Here is a 16,880-nt window from a genome sequence, read left to right as displayed (position 1 = left end):
ATTTAATATGTAAATTATGAACATCCAATATATAAATTTTGTTTTGGAACCAGATTCACCTTACAAGGTAAACCCAATTCCACATGATAATTTGCATTTTGCAGGCTAACCCCAAATCCTCAACCTGTACTGTAGACTCCAGCAAGAATTGATGATTAAAGAAATTGTTTAGTGGCAGTTTCCATTTTCCAGCTCTCCCTCTATAAATAAGTGCTGAACCTTAGCTTAGCTTGTTGAATGTATGCAGTTTCATTCTTTAATAAAATCCTCCTTCTTCTTTCTTCCTTTATTTCTCACTCCTTTTTTCCTGAAACCGAACATCTATCGCCGGCCTCGGCTCTCGCTTTGCCGCCTTTACTGGCAATAATCTCCCGGCCGGCGCTTCACTCTCCACCATCCCATGCATATCCGGTCCGGCAAAATTGCTAATGAGGCTTGTCACCCTATGAAATTTAAAAGGTAGGTAGCTTAGTCTCCTAAATTTATTTGCACTACCTTTTAATTTGAATTTCTTGGGGTGACAATGCCTCAATTGCAATCTTTGCTGCTTCTGCTGTTGTTTGTGTTGGAGGATGAAGGGCATTAGTGTAATCTACCTTTTAGTGTATACCGGTTCATGCATTGATCCTCTGTATATAAACCAATGTCTAAAGCCATGAGCTGTAATTTTGAATAATATCTTCTACTTCAATCTGTTTCTGATCTCTCACCATTGATGTAGTCCCTTTTTCGTCATGGTATCAGAGCTGCGATCCTACGCCGCCGCCGCTGCCGCCGCCATCTCTACTGTTGCCGGCGTGAATCAGAAGAGGCAGGCTACCACTCCGGTCACACAATCTCCATTCATGCGATTACTTTCTCGTGGTTTTCCAAAGTCGGTTCCGCAGAGGAACTCGATCAACCGTGCTCTTCTTCTTCAATCCCAGGCAGTGGAGAAGATTAATGCTACGCAGAGTAGAAACAACAAAGCCGATGCTCGATCACCAATTCGATCGGCATTAACAACGATTCCAGAGAGGAATCTATTTTTGGAGCAGACTTCCGTAGCCGATCCGCAGCGGAAGGCGATCCGAGTCTGTCCATCATCGATCTCCATAGCCCTTCCGCAGCGGAAGGAAGGAGCTCCGTCTATTCCGATCGCTCGATCTCCAATTTCGGCGATATCCATAGCTGTTCCGCAGTGGAACCAGTTCACGCAGAGGAGCTACCATCCAGAAGATCTGGAAAAGTCCAATCTGAAGAAGATGGAGCAGTCCTCCGTCTCAGCCATAGCGGCGTCGAGTGCTCGTGTAAAGAGCAAAGAGAGTGTGATTGAGAAGAAGGACGTTCAAATGGAGTTGTCTGAGTGCTCGTGTATGGAGTTGAGTTCTGGAGTTTTCGAAGGGGAAAGCGAGTTGAAGTTGAAGTTCAAACTGAATAAGAGTAGAAACGCGAATGTAATTGAGGATCCCGATGCGATTGTGCAGTCGGAGATTTCCAGCGTTGCAAGGTTTCCGTTGTCCGGCAAAGCTAGGAAGCCGAAGAGCGTAACCGAAAACGCAAAGGAAATTGACGAGAGCGAAATTTCGAGTCAGAGAAAATTTTCCGGCAAGGTTTCGGAGTTAGCTGAATCTGCTTTAGAATCCACCGTAGAATCGAAGTTAGCTGAAAATAGAGTATTTGGTGAGGAGGTGTCTAAGCCAGAAGAGGTGACATCCATAGTCGTTCCGTATAGGAACCTGTTCACGCAGAGGAACTACAACTCAGATGATCTGGAAGATGCTGCTAATATAATTGATGAGAAAAAAGTTTTTGTTGTTGCGTTAGATGCTGGAAGCGATTTGCCTTGGGTTGTGATTGTGTACAGTGTGCTCCATTGTCCTCAAGCTACTACACTGTCTTGGATAGAGATCTGAACGAGAATAATCCAGCCCGATCTAGCACCAGCAAGCAACTTCCTTGCAGCCATCAATTATGTGAACTTGGTCCTCATTGCAAAAGTCCTAAGGAGCAATGCCCATACATGGTTGACTACTTGTCAGAAAATACATCGAGTTCAGGATTTCTTTTTGAGGATCAGTTGCATTTGATCTTATCTGGTGAATATTCACATCAAGACTCTGCCCTGGCACCAATCATTATAGGCCGTGGAAGCAAAAAGAGCGGCAGCTATTTGGATGGAGCTGCTCCAGATGGTGTTTTGGGATTAGGAACTGGAAAAATTTCCGTTTCAAGCCTGCTTGCAAATTCTGCATTGGTTCCACATTCATTCTTTTTATGTTCTGACAAGAGCCATTCTGGGAGAATTTTCTTTGATGATCAAGGGCCTGGAAATCAAAGATTGACCTCCTTTTTGCCACTTGAAGAGAATTATAACAAATGCATCGTGGAGGTGGAACATTATTGCGTTGAGAGTTCCTGTTTAAAGCAATCTGGATTTCGAGCACAAGTTGATAGTGGTTCATCTTTCACTCTCCTACCTTACAGGACCTATAAGAAAGTTGTTAATAAGTTTGATGAACTAATGAATGCTACAAGGTGTTCTGCCAATATGAAGCTCATCCTTTCTGCCAACCAGAGTTTTGTGATTCAAAATCCCATGTTTCCTATCCTCAACTATCAAGGAGTCAAATGTTACTGTTTAGGTGTTATGCCAATTGAAGGAATATACTGGCCCTGGTGTGGCCACTGCATGCTCCTGAGTAGAAGAAAGCTTCAAAGAAACTAAAAGGGAAGGTGACTTTGGGGCATGTAGACTGTGATGCAGAGAAGTCTCTGTGATTCTCCACTTTGCTCTTTTGTATCTAAGCTGGGCATGTAGGATCTACACGCTCCAGCTTACGGGGGGGGGGGGGCGGGGGGGGGGTGTTGGAGGATGAAGGGCATTAGTGTAATCTACCTTTTAGTGTATACCGGTTCATGCATTGATCCTCTGTATATAAATCAATGTCTAAAGCCATGAGTTGTAATTTTGAATAATATCTTCTACTTCAATCTGTTTTTTATCTCTCACCATTGATGTAGTCCCTGTTCCGTCAGTTTGTTCAATATTCAAAGACAAAGATAATATCGATCATGGGATAATTGACCAAAAAGAAAAGAAAAATAAGAATTGAATTCAACAATATAATTCTGATTTTGAGTTATCAAGTTGATGAGCTTATCTGAAACAAATGATTCTTTCTATACATGCTCAAATTTCCCCGGTTGATTCCTTTAATTTCCTTAATTTACAAGTCCCCATCAAATTTAAGTTTTGTTCTAGCATTCTTCCATAAAAGTTGAACCCCAACCTTAAGGGCCCCCACAATGAATTTGTTGGTCTCACTTTTAGATCAGGTATGTGCAGAATATATGGAAATAGATAGGGAGGTGACTGAACATTTATGAAAGCTTAACCTAAGCATAGGTAGTGGTACTGATTTCTGCATGGCTACATTATATTTAGTCATTAAGAATATTGTTCCTTATGGAGAAATTAAAGGCGTGGAAAGAGTGTGCTTGCTTCTACCAGAGCTAGAAGAAGTCCCAATAATAAATTACAAGAAATGACTTTTTTAGTGGGTAAAGACTTGGAAGCTGAGGAGCGGCGACCTGCAGGGACTTGGCCACCGGAGAACCGGTCACCACCAGAGAACTGTCCACCAGTATACGTCTGACCAAAAGACCAGCTTGGAGGTGCCACTTCATTGGAGACTACAGATTGCCCATCACTGGTTGTGACCGCGAAAGACAATGCTTGTCCATTGAGGTAGACATTACTTTGCCAGTTTTGGCCCCAGTTGTGAGACATTGGTAACCAACTGGTGTTGGATCCCTTGATAGAAACAGACACCACATCCCCTGCTCCTCCCACGTTAGTTATCAGTACTAGGATGTAGTAGGAATGACCAGTTATTGTGAATTTGATTCCGCCACTCTTTATGCAAGGAACCCTGTTAACTCAACAGTTAAATAACTAACCATATATACCATTTGGTTAAATAACTAACGTGACTCACTCACTCGTACCTTCTGTATTGAACAGGGACTATTCCAGCTCTGTACTGAGCAATTTGCAGGAAAATTGGCTGGGAGAGATCAAAGTGTTTGAATGGGAAGTCACACCACCCTCCGGGAGGACAGAAATTTGTTGCGGTGACAACAATTGAACCCGGAAAGCACTGCTCACTGTCGCCTGCACACTTGATCTCAAAACATGCACCACAGCTGAGTCCATTATTGAAAAGGGCACTACTTAGTGCAGCATTGCTTTCGCCATATCCTTGCCCATACAAATCTCCATACCCACAAGCTCCACCTACACCATCAAGTAAACATAATTGAAGCATGTGCTCCATCTCAACTAAAAGCCTAAGCTGGTATTTAGATTGCACGCTCAACAAACATTATAAAATTAAAGCAGCTGAGCAGATAATGAAGAACCCAACTGGGCCTATATTGCTTTCTGGCTGGCTCTTACCCATTGTACCAGAGGCATCAGCGCCTCCGTAGAATGTGGCATGGGCATCCGACCATTCGCCCCCATCGGAACCATGAGCACCTCTTAACCCAGCCACGGATGAAAGTATGAAAATAGTAGCTAGGGTTTCCATTTCAGTGGTTTTGAGAATTCTGCTGCCTAAGCTAATTAAGTAAAGTAAAGAAGATGATGCAGGCAGGGTGTTTTATGTGTCTGACCCACCCGTGAGTCTGTGACTAGTTTTCACATGTACATTTCTGCCTGGTGCTTGTAGTCAAGGACTAGAAAGTAGTGTGCATAGTAGATCCAATTACGGAGTATTAAATAATGGGCTTAGCTAGATTCCCGTGTCGTTTGGGAAGGTTTTATTCAGATACACACACTGCCCAATCATTATTACATGGACCATAGTCCATACAATTGTGTGAACCATAAATCAAAAGTACATTTTTAATATACTAATGGTACATTATTTATGTACGTAAGGTATATTTTTTGAAAGTACGGTCATTCTAGATTACGAGGCTTACCGAACTACCTTTGCCCTAACTCAGAGAAAGAAGGCTGCTCAAGCAGAATCCGAATACCCAATCTCTTAGTCTGATTCAGATAAATTGTGAACCAAGACATGAAAAAGAACGAACTCAAAGTACATTTTTAATATACTAAGAGTACATTATTTTATATAATGTATTTTCAGTACAAAAATAATGTACCTTCAATACAAAAATAATGTACTTTCAATATTAAAAATGTATTTAATATTCATGATCCGTACAATTGTGTGGAGCATGATACACACAATAATTTGCCCACTCTACCCCACCAAATCCTTACTATATAATAGCCACAACATTTATAAAATAAAATAGCAATTTTTTTTTTTTTGCCCACAAAAAAGGGTGCCGAATTGGTCAATGGTCATTAAATTAATGCAATTATTAAATGATAGGATAGAATTAAGGTTCCCGATTTACGAGTCTTAAAAAATAGAAAAAGATAATTTTTTTTATTTTATTTTATTTTAGTACAGGAAATGATCCCTCTAAATTTATTGAATTAAATTGAATTAATGAATTTAAGGATTCATTTTTTGAATGCTACTAGCTCCTATTACATTATAGTATTGTTCATATACTTTCTCAACCTACTGAAACACAAAGAGCTAATAACACCTCCATTGAAGCTCAAACTCACAACCTTTCAAATGGAAGTCCAACCCGGGTACCATTGGACCACATAGTCCTGGTGAATTTAAGGATTCCTAATAATTATGATTTGAAAATAAATATAAAATGATCGCCGCTTTGTACTATTTGGTGTTGTCTCTTGAGATTTTCATATACTACTTTTGGTTAACAAATGTTTTATATTTATGATATCCAATAGGACTCATTGATATCCGCAACATTTGCGTTAATCCTAAATCCTATAAATAGCGTCTTCAATTTACTTGAAATGTACAGAAGAACTCCAAAGTTGCATTCATATGGCTCCTATGTACATTATGGGTCAAGAAATATCTCCTCTAAAAACCACAAGTGCTATAAGAGTTAAATGCGTACGTACATTGATATAGCAGAAAGGAGATACAGCGACACTATCAAGTGTAAAGAATGCATATTTCATGATCAATAGATAATTTTCAAACATGTTTTGCTAATTTTGATTACTGTAAAATCACTTTTAATTCGTAATTATATATATATATATATATATATATATATATATATATAGAATCCGGATCAGGTGAGGACCTAATCTTATGTGAGGACGTGAGGACTAATCTTGTGCGTTTATATATATAGTTTACGGAATGATTTTTAAATTTGTATGAATATAAAATTCTTGACAAAATCGTTTTACAGTAAAATTGTTTACCTAAACCCTAAACCTTTCGTTTTTGTTTATTATAGGGCAACTTTATTCATGCTCATATTTCTAATAAGGAGCTTGTCTCTAAATTTCAGAACAGATTCAAGGAAGAAACGGAGCGTTTACTGTGTTAAGAATTTTTTAGTGATCTACAACTTTTATACCCCTATAGGACTAGCAGTAATAGAATTCTGATGAAATTTAATTATGCAACTATTGTTAAAGAATACAAGACCATAAATTTTCCCATACACATGTTTTGGTTAAGGCCATTTTCTGAGTTGAAATCACCAGGGGGATTTAAAGAGAAGGAATTAATAGGTAAGTATTTTCTGTTACTTAATTTGTTGTGTCTTAACTCTTGTTTATATACAACAACATATACAAAAAAAAATGTTATAATTCATTTACAGTAGTTAATAAAAAATCTTTAGATATACAATTTTATATACATACATAAACCCACATCAATTAAAATGTGTTAGTGAGGAAAATTGAAGAGATGCCTATTAGATGAGTTCTCCTCTACACAGAGCTCCAAAAAAAAAAAAAGAAAAAAGAAAAAGATACCCCATTGTTAAGATTGAAAAAGGAATAGATGAAGTGTGATGTTGATGGACATTTGATTTTTATTTATTTATTTATTTATTTTTTTGGTTTTGGTTTTGCTCCTCTCATGAAGACAGTTAATGCCATCGATGACATTCTATTTTATTTTAAAATGGTTTTTCTGTGGTTGTTTTGGGTTGTGATCCTTTCATGATACAGTTAATGCCATGAATGGCATTTAACGTTGCACTATGTTTACTTTTTAGTGGGTTATCGATTTTGTAACTTTGGTAAGTCAAACACGTTTAACCACAAAATTTTTTGATTATCTGGTTGTCATATATTACGTAAAATCAATTGGTGATAAGTAAGTGAACATTAACGGCATTCCTTCATAATAAGCCACAACGTCACCTTTTTTTTTTTTTTTTTTTTTTTTTTTTTTTTTTTTTGTATGCAATCCATATCTTGAGCAGACATCTATATATTTCAAATTTTGTATAGATCGGTAGGAGCGGAACAATGCCTTCGCCTAGAGGATTCAACCCCGACCTTCTCGGGGTTGATTTTTTTTTTTCATATATATATATATATATATATATATATATATATATATATATATATATATATATATATATATATATATATGGGTTCTCGTGCGGTTAGTTGTCTTAGGTGCGGTTGTGGGGTGAGATGAGAGTCATTGATCTTGTCAAGATCAACGTCCAGGATTAACAAAATTTTAAAAAAATACGCGGTGGCAATTTGGTGTTTTTTTTTTTTTTTTTTTTTTTTTTTTTTTACATCTAGGTCAAATTTAAGATGCGTGATTTTTGTGCTTATATTAAGGTGTTTTTGTGCTGTGTGCTTAAGGTGCGTTAGTTATTAGAAACTTAAGTGTGTTGGTCTAAAGCTTTAGGTGTGTGGTTTTCCTTCTTAAGGTACGTGGTTTGTGTGCTTAAGGTGTGTCAGTTGTTGAAACTTAAGGTGTGTCGGCCTAAAGCTTTAGGTGCGTGGTATTCCTTCTTAAGGTGCATGATTTTCTTTCTTAAGGTGCGTTGTTTTTCCTTCTTATGGTGCGTTGGTTTAAAGTTTTAGGTGAGTGAATTTCCTTCTTAAGGTGTATTGTTTTCCTTCTTAAGGTGCGTTGTTTTCCTTCTTAAGATGCATTGTTTTTCTTCTTAAGATGCGTTGTTTTTCTTCTTAAGGTGCTTTGTTTTTCATTCTTAAGAAAAAATAAAATAAAATGATTTTTTATTTCATAATTGTCTGTCATCCCAGGTGCTCAGATGAGAGCATCAATGAAGGACACGCGTTTTTTTTTTTTAATTTTTTTTTTAATTTTTTTTTTAAATTTTCATTGATTTGAGCCATTAATCTAGATTTGATTAATGGCTCAGATCTAACCCCGTTTTTTACTTATGAACAACCCTGCACCAGAACTCATCCATATATATATATATATATATATATATATATATATATATATATATATATATATATATATATATATTAGGCCGTCAGGTATTTGGTTAGGTTTATCAGTATAGTTAGAGGTTAATAAGGAGTGGTTAGCTATTCTCTTTTTAACCACTTATCAGTATTCTCTCGTTGTTCATTAATGCAATTACAGTAAACTCAAGCTGGTATCAGATAGTCATTCCCGATCTTATGGCAAATGACAATACTTCTCTCCCGGCTCCGGCGAACGCCTCTACTGATGATGCGACGGCGGCTGTGACAGCCTCCGAGCAGCGGCCGACGATGTTGCAGCAGGCGCACCACTACGTCTCCATTAAGCTCTCTTCTACGAATTTTCTTTTCTGGAAAGCCCAGTTAGTTCCATTCCTGCGTGGCCAAAGCTTGTATGGCTACGTTGATGGAACCCGCCCCTGTCCACTGGAGTTCCTCGCCGCCTCGTCTTCGACGGCTGCCACGCCTACTCCGAATCCCAGTCACGTCGTCTAGGTCCAACAGGATCAATCGATCATCAGCATGCTCATATCATCCATGACGAAGAGGTACTCTACCTAGCGATTGGCCATTCCACATCCCGTGTCGTTTGGGTCGCCGTTGAGACAGCGTTGGGGTCCACATCTCGTTCCCGGTCTCTTAGTTTACTTTCCCAGTTATAGAGTCTCCAACAAGGTGAGTCCTCTCCGGCGGTGTATCTCGGCAAGGCGCAGGTTCTGGTTGAGCAGCTTGCTCAAGCCGGCCGTCCTATCGGTCTTGATGACCAGAACCTGCATGTTTTTCTCGACCTTCGACCGGAATATCGCGGCCTTGTCGCTTCTCTCACGACGAAAAGCGCCCCCCTCACCATTCCAGAAGTTGCCGATCTCTTAGCGACTCATCAGTATCTCTTTCCGAATGAGACTTCGCTGACTCCGCCCGCTGCACCAACGGTTATGATGGCTCAGAATTCCCAGTCGCACTCCAACTCTGGGCGAGGGCGTGGTTGCAACAACAGGGGTCACAGAGCGGGGAGGGGGGGGGGGGGGGGGGGTGGAAGAGGACGAGGTCGCGGCGGTGGTGTTCGTTGCCAAATTTGTGACGGCCCTGGGCATACCGCTCTTACATGTTACCGGCGCTTTGTTGATGTTTCTGGTCAGAGAATGCACTTGGCACATTCTGGCCAGCCCGCCCTCGTGATGCCCCAAGCCCATATGGCCTCTCGTCAGCCACAAGAGGACTACAACACTGCTCCATTTTCCAATGTCTGGTTCCCAGACACAGGTGCGAATGCTCATGCGACCCCAATGCAGCAACTTTAAGTAACGTTGAGCAATACACCGTGGATGAAATGCTACATGTGGGAGATGGTTCCGGACTCCCCATTCATAATACAGGTTCTTTAAATTTCTTATCTAAGTCCCGGTCACTATTCCTACAAAGTGTCTTGCATGTCCCTAAATTACGTGTTTCCTTACTGTCTGTACATAAATTCACCCGTGACAACGATGTTTATTTTGAATTTCACCCTTCCCACTTTCTTGTGAAGGATCGTATCACCCGAGAGATTCTTCTTAGAGGTCTAAGTCACGGTGGGATGTATTCCCTCACCACGCCTTCCCAAGTTGCATTTCTTTCGGCCAAAGCGTCACCCACAATATGGCATAATAGGCTCGGGCATCCTCACACCCAAGTTCTACGTCAGGTTCTCACTAGTTGTCCCGTTAGTGGGTCGTTACGTTCAATAAATTCTTTATGTACCGCGTGCCAGATGGGTAAGTCTGCGCACTTCCCACTCACTCGTATTGAGATATCGAGTCAGTCTGTACTGGATTTAATATTTACCGACATTTGGGGACCGTCACTGGTACCTTCTGTAGATGGTTTTAGGTATTTTGTCCTCTTTGTGGACGATTTTTCGCGGTTTATTTGGTATTATCCGATGAAGTTTAAGTCGGATATTTATACAATTTTTGCTAAATTTCGTGCATTAGTGGAAAATTCCTTTTTGACCACTATTAAATGTGTTCAGTCGGATATGGGCGGTGAATACCGAAAGTTACACACGGTTTTCACTGTTGCAGGGATTTTACACCAACAGTCGTCGCCGCACACACACGAGCAGAATGGCCGTGTGGAGCGTCGACACTGTCACGTGATCGAAACTGGGTTAACTCTACTTGCCTAAAGTCACGTACCACAAAAATATTGGCCTTTTGCCTTTGAGTCTGCTGTCCATTTGATGTTAGTCCCTCCACTGTTTCACAAAATGTTAGTCCCTACTCCAAGTTATACCACAAGTCTCCTAATTATAGCTTGCTCCGTGTGTTTGGGTGCGAGTGCTTTCCGTGCCTACGCCCATCCAAAAGGCACAAGATGGATTACGGGTCTACTTCGTGTGTTTTTCTGGGATATCCAGATTCATGTCTTGGCTACAGGTGTTTGGACAGGAACTCAGGCCGCATTTACATTGCCCGACATGTGCAGTTCAACGAGGAGGTGTTCCCTTATGTGAAAGCCCATCATGCTGCCATGCTGTCCAAACTATGCCTAACGGCGAAGAGGCTGCGTCTCCTTGGGCGTCTGCACCAGTCTTGCAGACCCCGACTTCAGTTCACCCTGCACCGGCGTCCGAACCGAGCATGAATCAGCCACCACCTCAGTTGCCGCTTCTGCCGACTTCTTCCTCAACGGCAGGCGCTGCTTCCTCTTCGTATCAACCGACTACATCATCGACTACCACGGGCAGGCGACGACGTGTGAGGACTACTGTTCGAACACATGTTATGCAACTCCGAACATCAACCCATGCACAACATCGGAGTTCAAGAAGCCGCCCTACTGCAATGGTGGCCTCCATAGACGATGATGAGCCCACTTGCCACTCACAAGCGATTAAGTCCTCACATTGGCGAGCGGCTATTGACACTGAGTTCAACGCTTTACTGCAAAACCAAACTTGGCGTCTTGTTCCCCCGCCGAAAGACACAAATGTAATAGGTAGCAAATGGGTTTTCCGCATTAAGCGAAAATTCGATGGAACTATTGACCGCTACAAGGCCCGTTTAGTGGCCAAGGGGTTTAACCAGGTACTGGGCGAGGACTACTCCAAAACATATAGTCCGGTGGTCAAGCCAACCACAATTCGGCTGCTACTGGCCTTCGCTGTGTCAAATAAGTGGACTATGCGTCAATTGGATGTCCACAACGCCTTCCTAAATGGACACATTGACTAAGATATTTATACCGGCTACACAAATTCGAACTTTCCGGGACATGTGTGTAAGCTGCAACGCTCGCTATATGGGCTTAAACAGGCCCCCGTGCGTGGTTTAAAAGATTACACGATTTCTTGCTACAGGTTGGGTTTCGTCCGTCCAAAACGGATGTTTCCTTATTTATCTTTGACTCTGGATAGATCCGCGTCTATGTGTTGGTCTACGTGGATGACATTATCCTGCTTGGCAACAGTTTCGATATGGTCCAGAAAGTTATGACCCAGCTCTCCACTACTTTTCACATCCTAGATTTGGGCAGGCCTCGGTTCTTTTTAGGAATCGAGGCGACTTACACTGAAGATGGCCTCATGCTCTCACAACAGTGGTACATGTATGAACTCTTACGCAAGGCTGGCATGGAGTCTTGAAAACCGCTGTCAACTCCAATGGCACCAACTTCTTCGACTCCTGCTGCGGGGTCTCCTCCCCTTGACGACCCGACACCGTACAGATGTCTTGTTGGGTCTCTGATGTATCTGCTAATCACTCGTCCAGATCTATCCTTCTCTGTGAATCACCTATGTCAATTCATGCATGGACCAACACAGGACAACTGGGCGTCACTCAAACGGGTGTTGTGCTACATGCAAGGCACTCAAAATCTGGGGCTACGCCTCACACAGACAGTTTCTCCGGTTGTCCATGCCTTTTCAGATTCAGACTGGGCTGGCTGCTCTCTTGATCGGAAGTCTACCTCCGGTTACACCATGTTTTTGGGCCCCAATCATGTTTCCTGGACGTCTAGAAAGCAACGCACCGTAGCACGGTCCTCTACCGAAGCCAAGTATAAAGCCCTGGCTGACGTTGCTGCCGAGGTCACCTGGGTACAGTCCTTGCTGCGAGAGCTTGGCTTACATCCACCCACTGTTCCAATTCTATGGTGTGACAACTTAGGCGCAACCTACCTGTGCGCCAATCCGGTATTTCATGCACGGACGAAGCATGCAGAGGTCGATTACCACTTTGTTCGGGATAAAGTGACAACTGGAGCTCTCAAGGTGAACTTTGTATCTACTAGTGACCAGCTCGCCGACATCTTTACCAAGCCTCTCTCCTCCTCTCGCTTTGGTGATTTGCGGCGCAAGCTTAGCGTGGTCCTGTGTCTCTCTTCAGCTTGAGGGGGAGTATTAGGCAGTCACGTATTTGGTTAGGTTTGTCAGTATAGTTAGAGGTTAATAAGGAGTGGTTAGCTATTCTCTTGTTAACCACTTATGTATAAATAGCCTTGTATTCTCTCGTTGTTCATTAATGCAATTACTGTGAACTCAATCATATATATATATATATATATATATATATATATATATATATATACTTGAGTTGAAATGAGGACTGATATATTATAGAGGATTGTGATGACTAATATGACGTGTGCCAGTACTCTATATGTTGTGTGAATGGCCTGATGTAGTTATGTGCCATAGTTTGTATGTCGCGTGTATATGTTACTAATTAATAGAGCCTGTGTTCGAAATCTGATGTTTACATGTGTGCTTGTGTGCCATTGTGTATTAAGTTGTGTGCCTGATACTAATTTGTTGTGTGTCCAAAATTGGTCCTCACAGTCCTCTATATATTTCAATCCTCATGTGAACTCAACCATATATATATATATATATATATATATATATATATATATATATATATATATATATATATATATATATATATATATATATAGGGAAGGGATCAGGTGCGGGTGGACACACGCTAAGCATTAATCTGACGCACTTAAATTACAAAACACACGCACATTAAGCACACAAACAAAACACATTAAGAACACAACCCCACGCACATTAAGCACAAGCCTCACGCATGTTAAGCACAAGCCTCACGCACCTTAAGCACAAGACTCACGCACCTTAAGCACAGAACTCAGGCACCTTTTAAGTTTTAACAACTACTCACATTAAGCACAAACCCACGCACGTTAAGCACAAAACTCATTCACCTTAAGCACAAGACTCACGCACCTTAAGCACAAAAGTCACGCACATTAAGCACAAAACTCATGCACCTTAAAGTTTCAACAACAACTCACATTAAGTACACACTCATGCACATTAAGCACAAAACTCACGCACCTTAAGCACAAGACTCACACACCTTAAGTACAAAACTCACGGACATTAAGCACAAAACTCAGTACACACTTACGCACATTAAGCACAAACCTCACGCACCTTAAGCACAAGACTCACGTACCTTAAGTACAAAACTCACGCACATTAATCACCCACACGGGAGACACTTACCCACATTAGAACTTTTAGACATTAAGCCCAACAATATAGTTACCCTTGCGACGGAAATGGTTGAACATTTTGATGGCACAGTCGTTGATATCTGAGTAAAGTTCATCTTTGTATTTGCAGGTTAATTTCTTGAATGATTTGCAGCATAGCTTGGTGTTGTAATAGGGTCTATTTTTTTGCACTGGCTCGTAACTATTGTGTAGTTCATGTTCTCCATGTTAAATGGACAATCACGACTTTGAAGAAGAAGGGAACACCCTTTTCCTCTTGAAGTCTCCAGCCTATCATAATCGATGAATGAGGGGGTGTGCCAATAAGAAGGAAGAAGAGAAGCAAAACGAAGCATATTCTCAACCTCATTTCCTTCCCTTCTTTATTACTCTTTTCTTTCTCACGGACTTAATTAATTTTTTGTATAAAGTTCAAAAGCTTATTTAACATTTTTCCTAAAAAAAAAATGTACACGTTATATTATACTTCAGTTATAAGCTAGGAAGTTTTCATAATTCTTGTCCAATTTATCGTGCTCATAAATGTATATAAATGATCATATGAGAACACATTCTCACATGGGAACATAAGAACACATTTGGATTGTCCATTAAAGAAATTTTAATAGATCATATTTTCTTTATTTTTGATATCCTTGGTTTCATAGTTAATTTACATGGATGAAATTATAATTGTGTGTGCATTTAAAATTGTATTAATTTTTAATGCATATCTTTTGCTTAATTATAAGATTTTTAATTATGGTAGAATTACAATTTGTCTAGTAAAATTTTGACATTGCACGAATGCACTAACAGTCACATTAGTTCACACAATGAACAACAATGAAACACATGTCCAAAAGATGATAAAATTAATCCCCGAAGGCTTAACATAGTTGGTTTTTTACTTCACTTAAAGGTCATGACCGTCCCTTATGCGCACATTAAGACTGAGATCTGACCGGTATGTTTTTGGCATTTTGTTTGATGCTTATGATGTCATGCTTTAGATTGGATATGTATTTTTCTTTATTATAATATTAACATTTCATAAATGTCTATATATTGAATACTATGGTTATTTCCACTACAAAGTTTAGCACATACTATGAACCAAATTAGGCTTTAAATATTTTTAACGCCTAATGATAAATACCTAATTTAGTAAGATGTTTACGAGCTGTGTTGGTTCCATGTGCTTTGTACAGATTTATCGCATCGCATTAATACCTTGTTATCATCTTACTTATAATACTTTTCTTTTATGATTATGAACACCAATAAGAAGTAAGATGAGAATTGTAACAGTAACAAGTCTATTAGTAGATATCGTATTAATATCTTTGTACAAATTCAATAGACAGGATCTGTCATACTTGGTACAATTGAAAACAATTGTGCCAAAATTCATTTACCCACATAGACTCCAGAATAGTGGTGAAATACTTGAAGATCATTGTCTTCAGAGGGAGCAACAATATTCTAAAGAACGACGATACAAATTGACTTATTAGTTCATAAGAAAGGTTATGAACACACTACTCAAGAAAATCCTGAAGATTGAACCCAGAAGGTTCACAGTTGCATACTTTTTTCTTTAACTAAGTTTTTCCTACATAGTTTTTCATTAGTAAGGTTTTTAATGAGGCAACCAGTACAATATATGATTTTACAAATATCATGTACTCTTTTCCTCAACTATATTTTTTCCCACGTGGTTTTCCTAGTGAGGTTTTTAACGAGGCATTAATATATTTTAATATATTACCCATATATCTTGTACACTTTTCTTTTCTATGTTTTTTCCACAAGGTTTTCCTAGCAAATTTTTAATGAGGCACGATTGTGATCAAATAATGTCCAATGGGGAGTGTTATAATTCAAAGTCATTATGGACATTATTATTGTAACGTATGTAATAGTTATGTAATCATTGCATTCATTATGACCTTTGTATATGATGGTTTTATCGGGACCGAGTCCGGGTCCATCATAAACCGGGTATAGAAATATAGAACGGGGGTAGGAAAATAATAGTTTTATTACCCGGGCCATAGGCCCAAAATAGTACGTATAAAGCTCGAGGTACATGCCTAGAATGGCGGCCCAAAGGATAGGTTATAGCTGACTACGCTACAGACATGAACAGACAGGAATCACACCCAGGCAAAGAAGTTGAGAGCATGGATCAAGACCACGTACTAGACCGTAGTGCTTGTCACGTCAATGTTACCCCCTGTTAAGAACCCAGACCCCCAATTTATAGTGTACTTCTCTGATCGATCGATCGTATGTCATCCACATGTACGTCCTAAGATCGACAGCTCTCCAAACAAGCGCCACATGCCCCACGTTACGCCGTTACCCCCGTCACTTCCCCCACACCCCATGTTACGCCGACATGTCACCTCCCGCGTTCATTGGAACACGAACGCATGGGGACCGCGGGGCACTGCCAGCGCCAAGACCGGTCAGCAGTGTCGTGCACTGCCCCTCGCGTGGGAGGCGCTAAGGCCGCGCCCAGATACGCATCAGGCGCGCCATTGCCGGCTAGAGCTAGTGCCCCCGGCGGCAATCCCCTCCAGCCACCGGCGGCGACCCCCTCCGACTACCGGTGCCGCACTAAAGGGGCACTAGGGCCGTGCCGTCGCCGGCTGGGGCCAGCGCCCAGTCGGCGACCCCCTCTAGCCACCTGCGCCGACCATCTCCCTTTAGCGGCAACAACCCCCACCCATCTCACCAGTTCGCTTTCGTTCGGCCCATTTGCGGCCCAATAATGCTAATCTACTAAGTCTTTAGTCCATGCCCAATATCCTCATCAGTATATATATATATATATATATCCTTGTTGTGAATGAAGAAGAGAGGAAGATCACACCTTTGCTTTTCTTGCTTTTTGTCACTTCCCTTTTCTCTCTCTGCAATTTTTCCTTTGATCTATAGTTTACAAGCTAATGAGCATTCTTATTACAATAATTTTATTATGAAAGGCAACAATAAAGTTCTCTAGATACCTCAATCTCGACATGATTAC

General features: G+C 40.7%; 2 protein-coding genes across 2 annotated transcripts; one reads left to right on the top strand and one right to left on the bottom strand.

Annotated features, from left to right (window-relative positions):
• Positions 1–3,302: 3,302 nt before the first annotated feature.
• On the bottom strand, positions 3,303–4,819 carry LOC109154073 (expansin-A1-like). Its single transcript, XM_019301947.1, has 3 exons — positions 4,442–4,819; positions 3,991–4,279; positions 3,303–3,914 (listed from the first exon to the last, which is right to left on the bottom strand). The coding sequence occupies exons 1-3, from the start codon at positions 4,572–4,574 to the stop codon at positions 3,458–3,460; spliced, it is 879 nt and encodes a 292-aa protein (XP_019157492.1). The 5' UTR covers positions 4,575–4,819; the 3' UTR covers positions 3,303–3,457.
• A 7,162-nt stretch (positions 4,820–11,981) lies between these two features.
• On the top strand, positions 11,982–12,713 carry LOC109154041 (uncharacterized mitochondrial protein AtMg00810-like). Its single transcript, XM_019301921.1, has one exon. It carries the CDS (start codon positions 11,982–11,984, stop codon positions 12,711–12,713), a length of 732 nt encoding a protein of 243 aa, XP_019157466.1.
• The last annotated feature ends 4,167 nt before the right edge of the window (positions 12,714–16,880 follow it).

The sequence above is a fragment of the Ipomoea nil genome, unplaced genomic scaffold, assembly GCF_001879475.1.
Source record: "Ipomoea nil cultivar Tokyo-kokei standard unplaced genomic scaffold, Asagao_1.1 scaffold2580, whole genome shotgun sequence".
Classification (NCBI taxonomy): domain Eukaryota; kingdom Viridiplantae; phylum Streptophyta; class Magnoliopsida; order Solanales; family Convolvulaceae; genus Ipomoea; species Ipomoea nil.
This window is presented reverse-complemented; position numbering and strand designations above follow the sequence as displayed.

What these genes read in the sequence shown, in the direction of transcription:
- LOC109154073 (XM_019301947.1), bottom strand. Translation starts at nt 4,574, where the DNA reads ATGGAAACCCTAGCTACTATTTTCATACTTTCATCCGTGGCTGGGTTA. An exon ending in TGATGCCTCTGGTACAATGG is followed by an intron (nt 4,280 to 4,441) that starts GTAAGAGCCAGC and finishes TTGATGGTGTAG; the next exon opens with GTGGAGCTTGTGGGTATGGA. An exon ending in GTCCCTGTTCAATACAGAAG is followed by an intron (nt 3,915 to 3,990) that starts GTACGAGTGAGT and finishes TTGAGTTAACAG; the next exon opens with GGTTCCTTGCATAAAGAGTG.
- LOC109154041 (XM_019301921.1), top strand. Translation starts at nt 11,982, where the DNA reads ATGGCACCAACTTCTTCGACTCCTGCTGCGGGGTCTCCTCCCCTTGAC.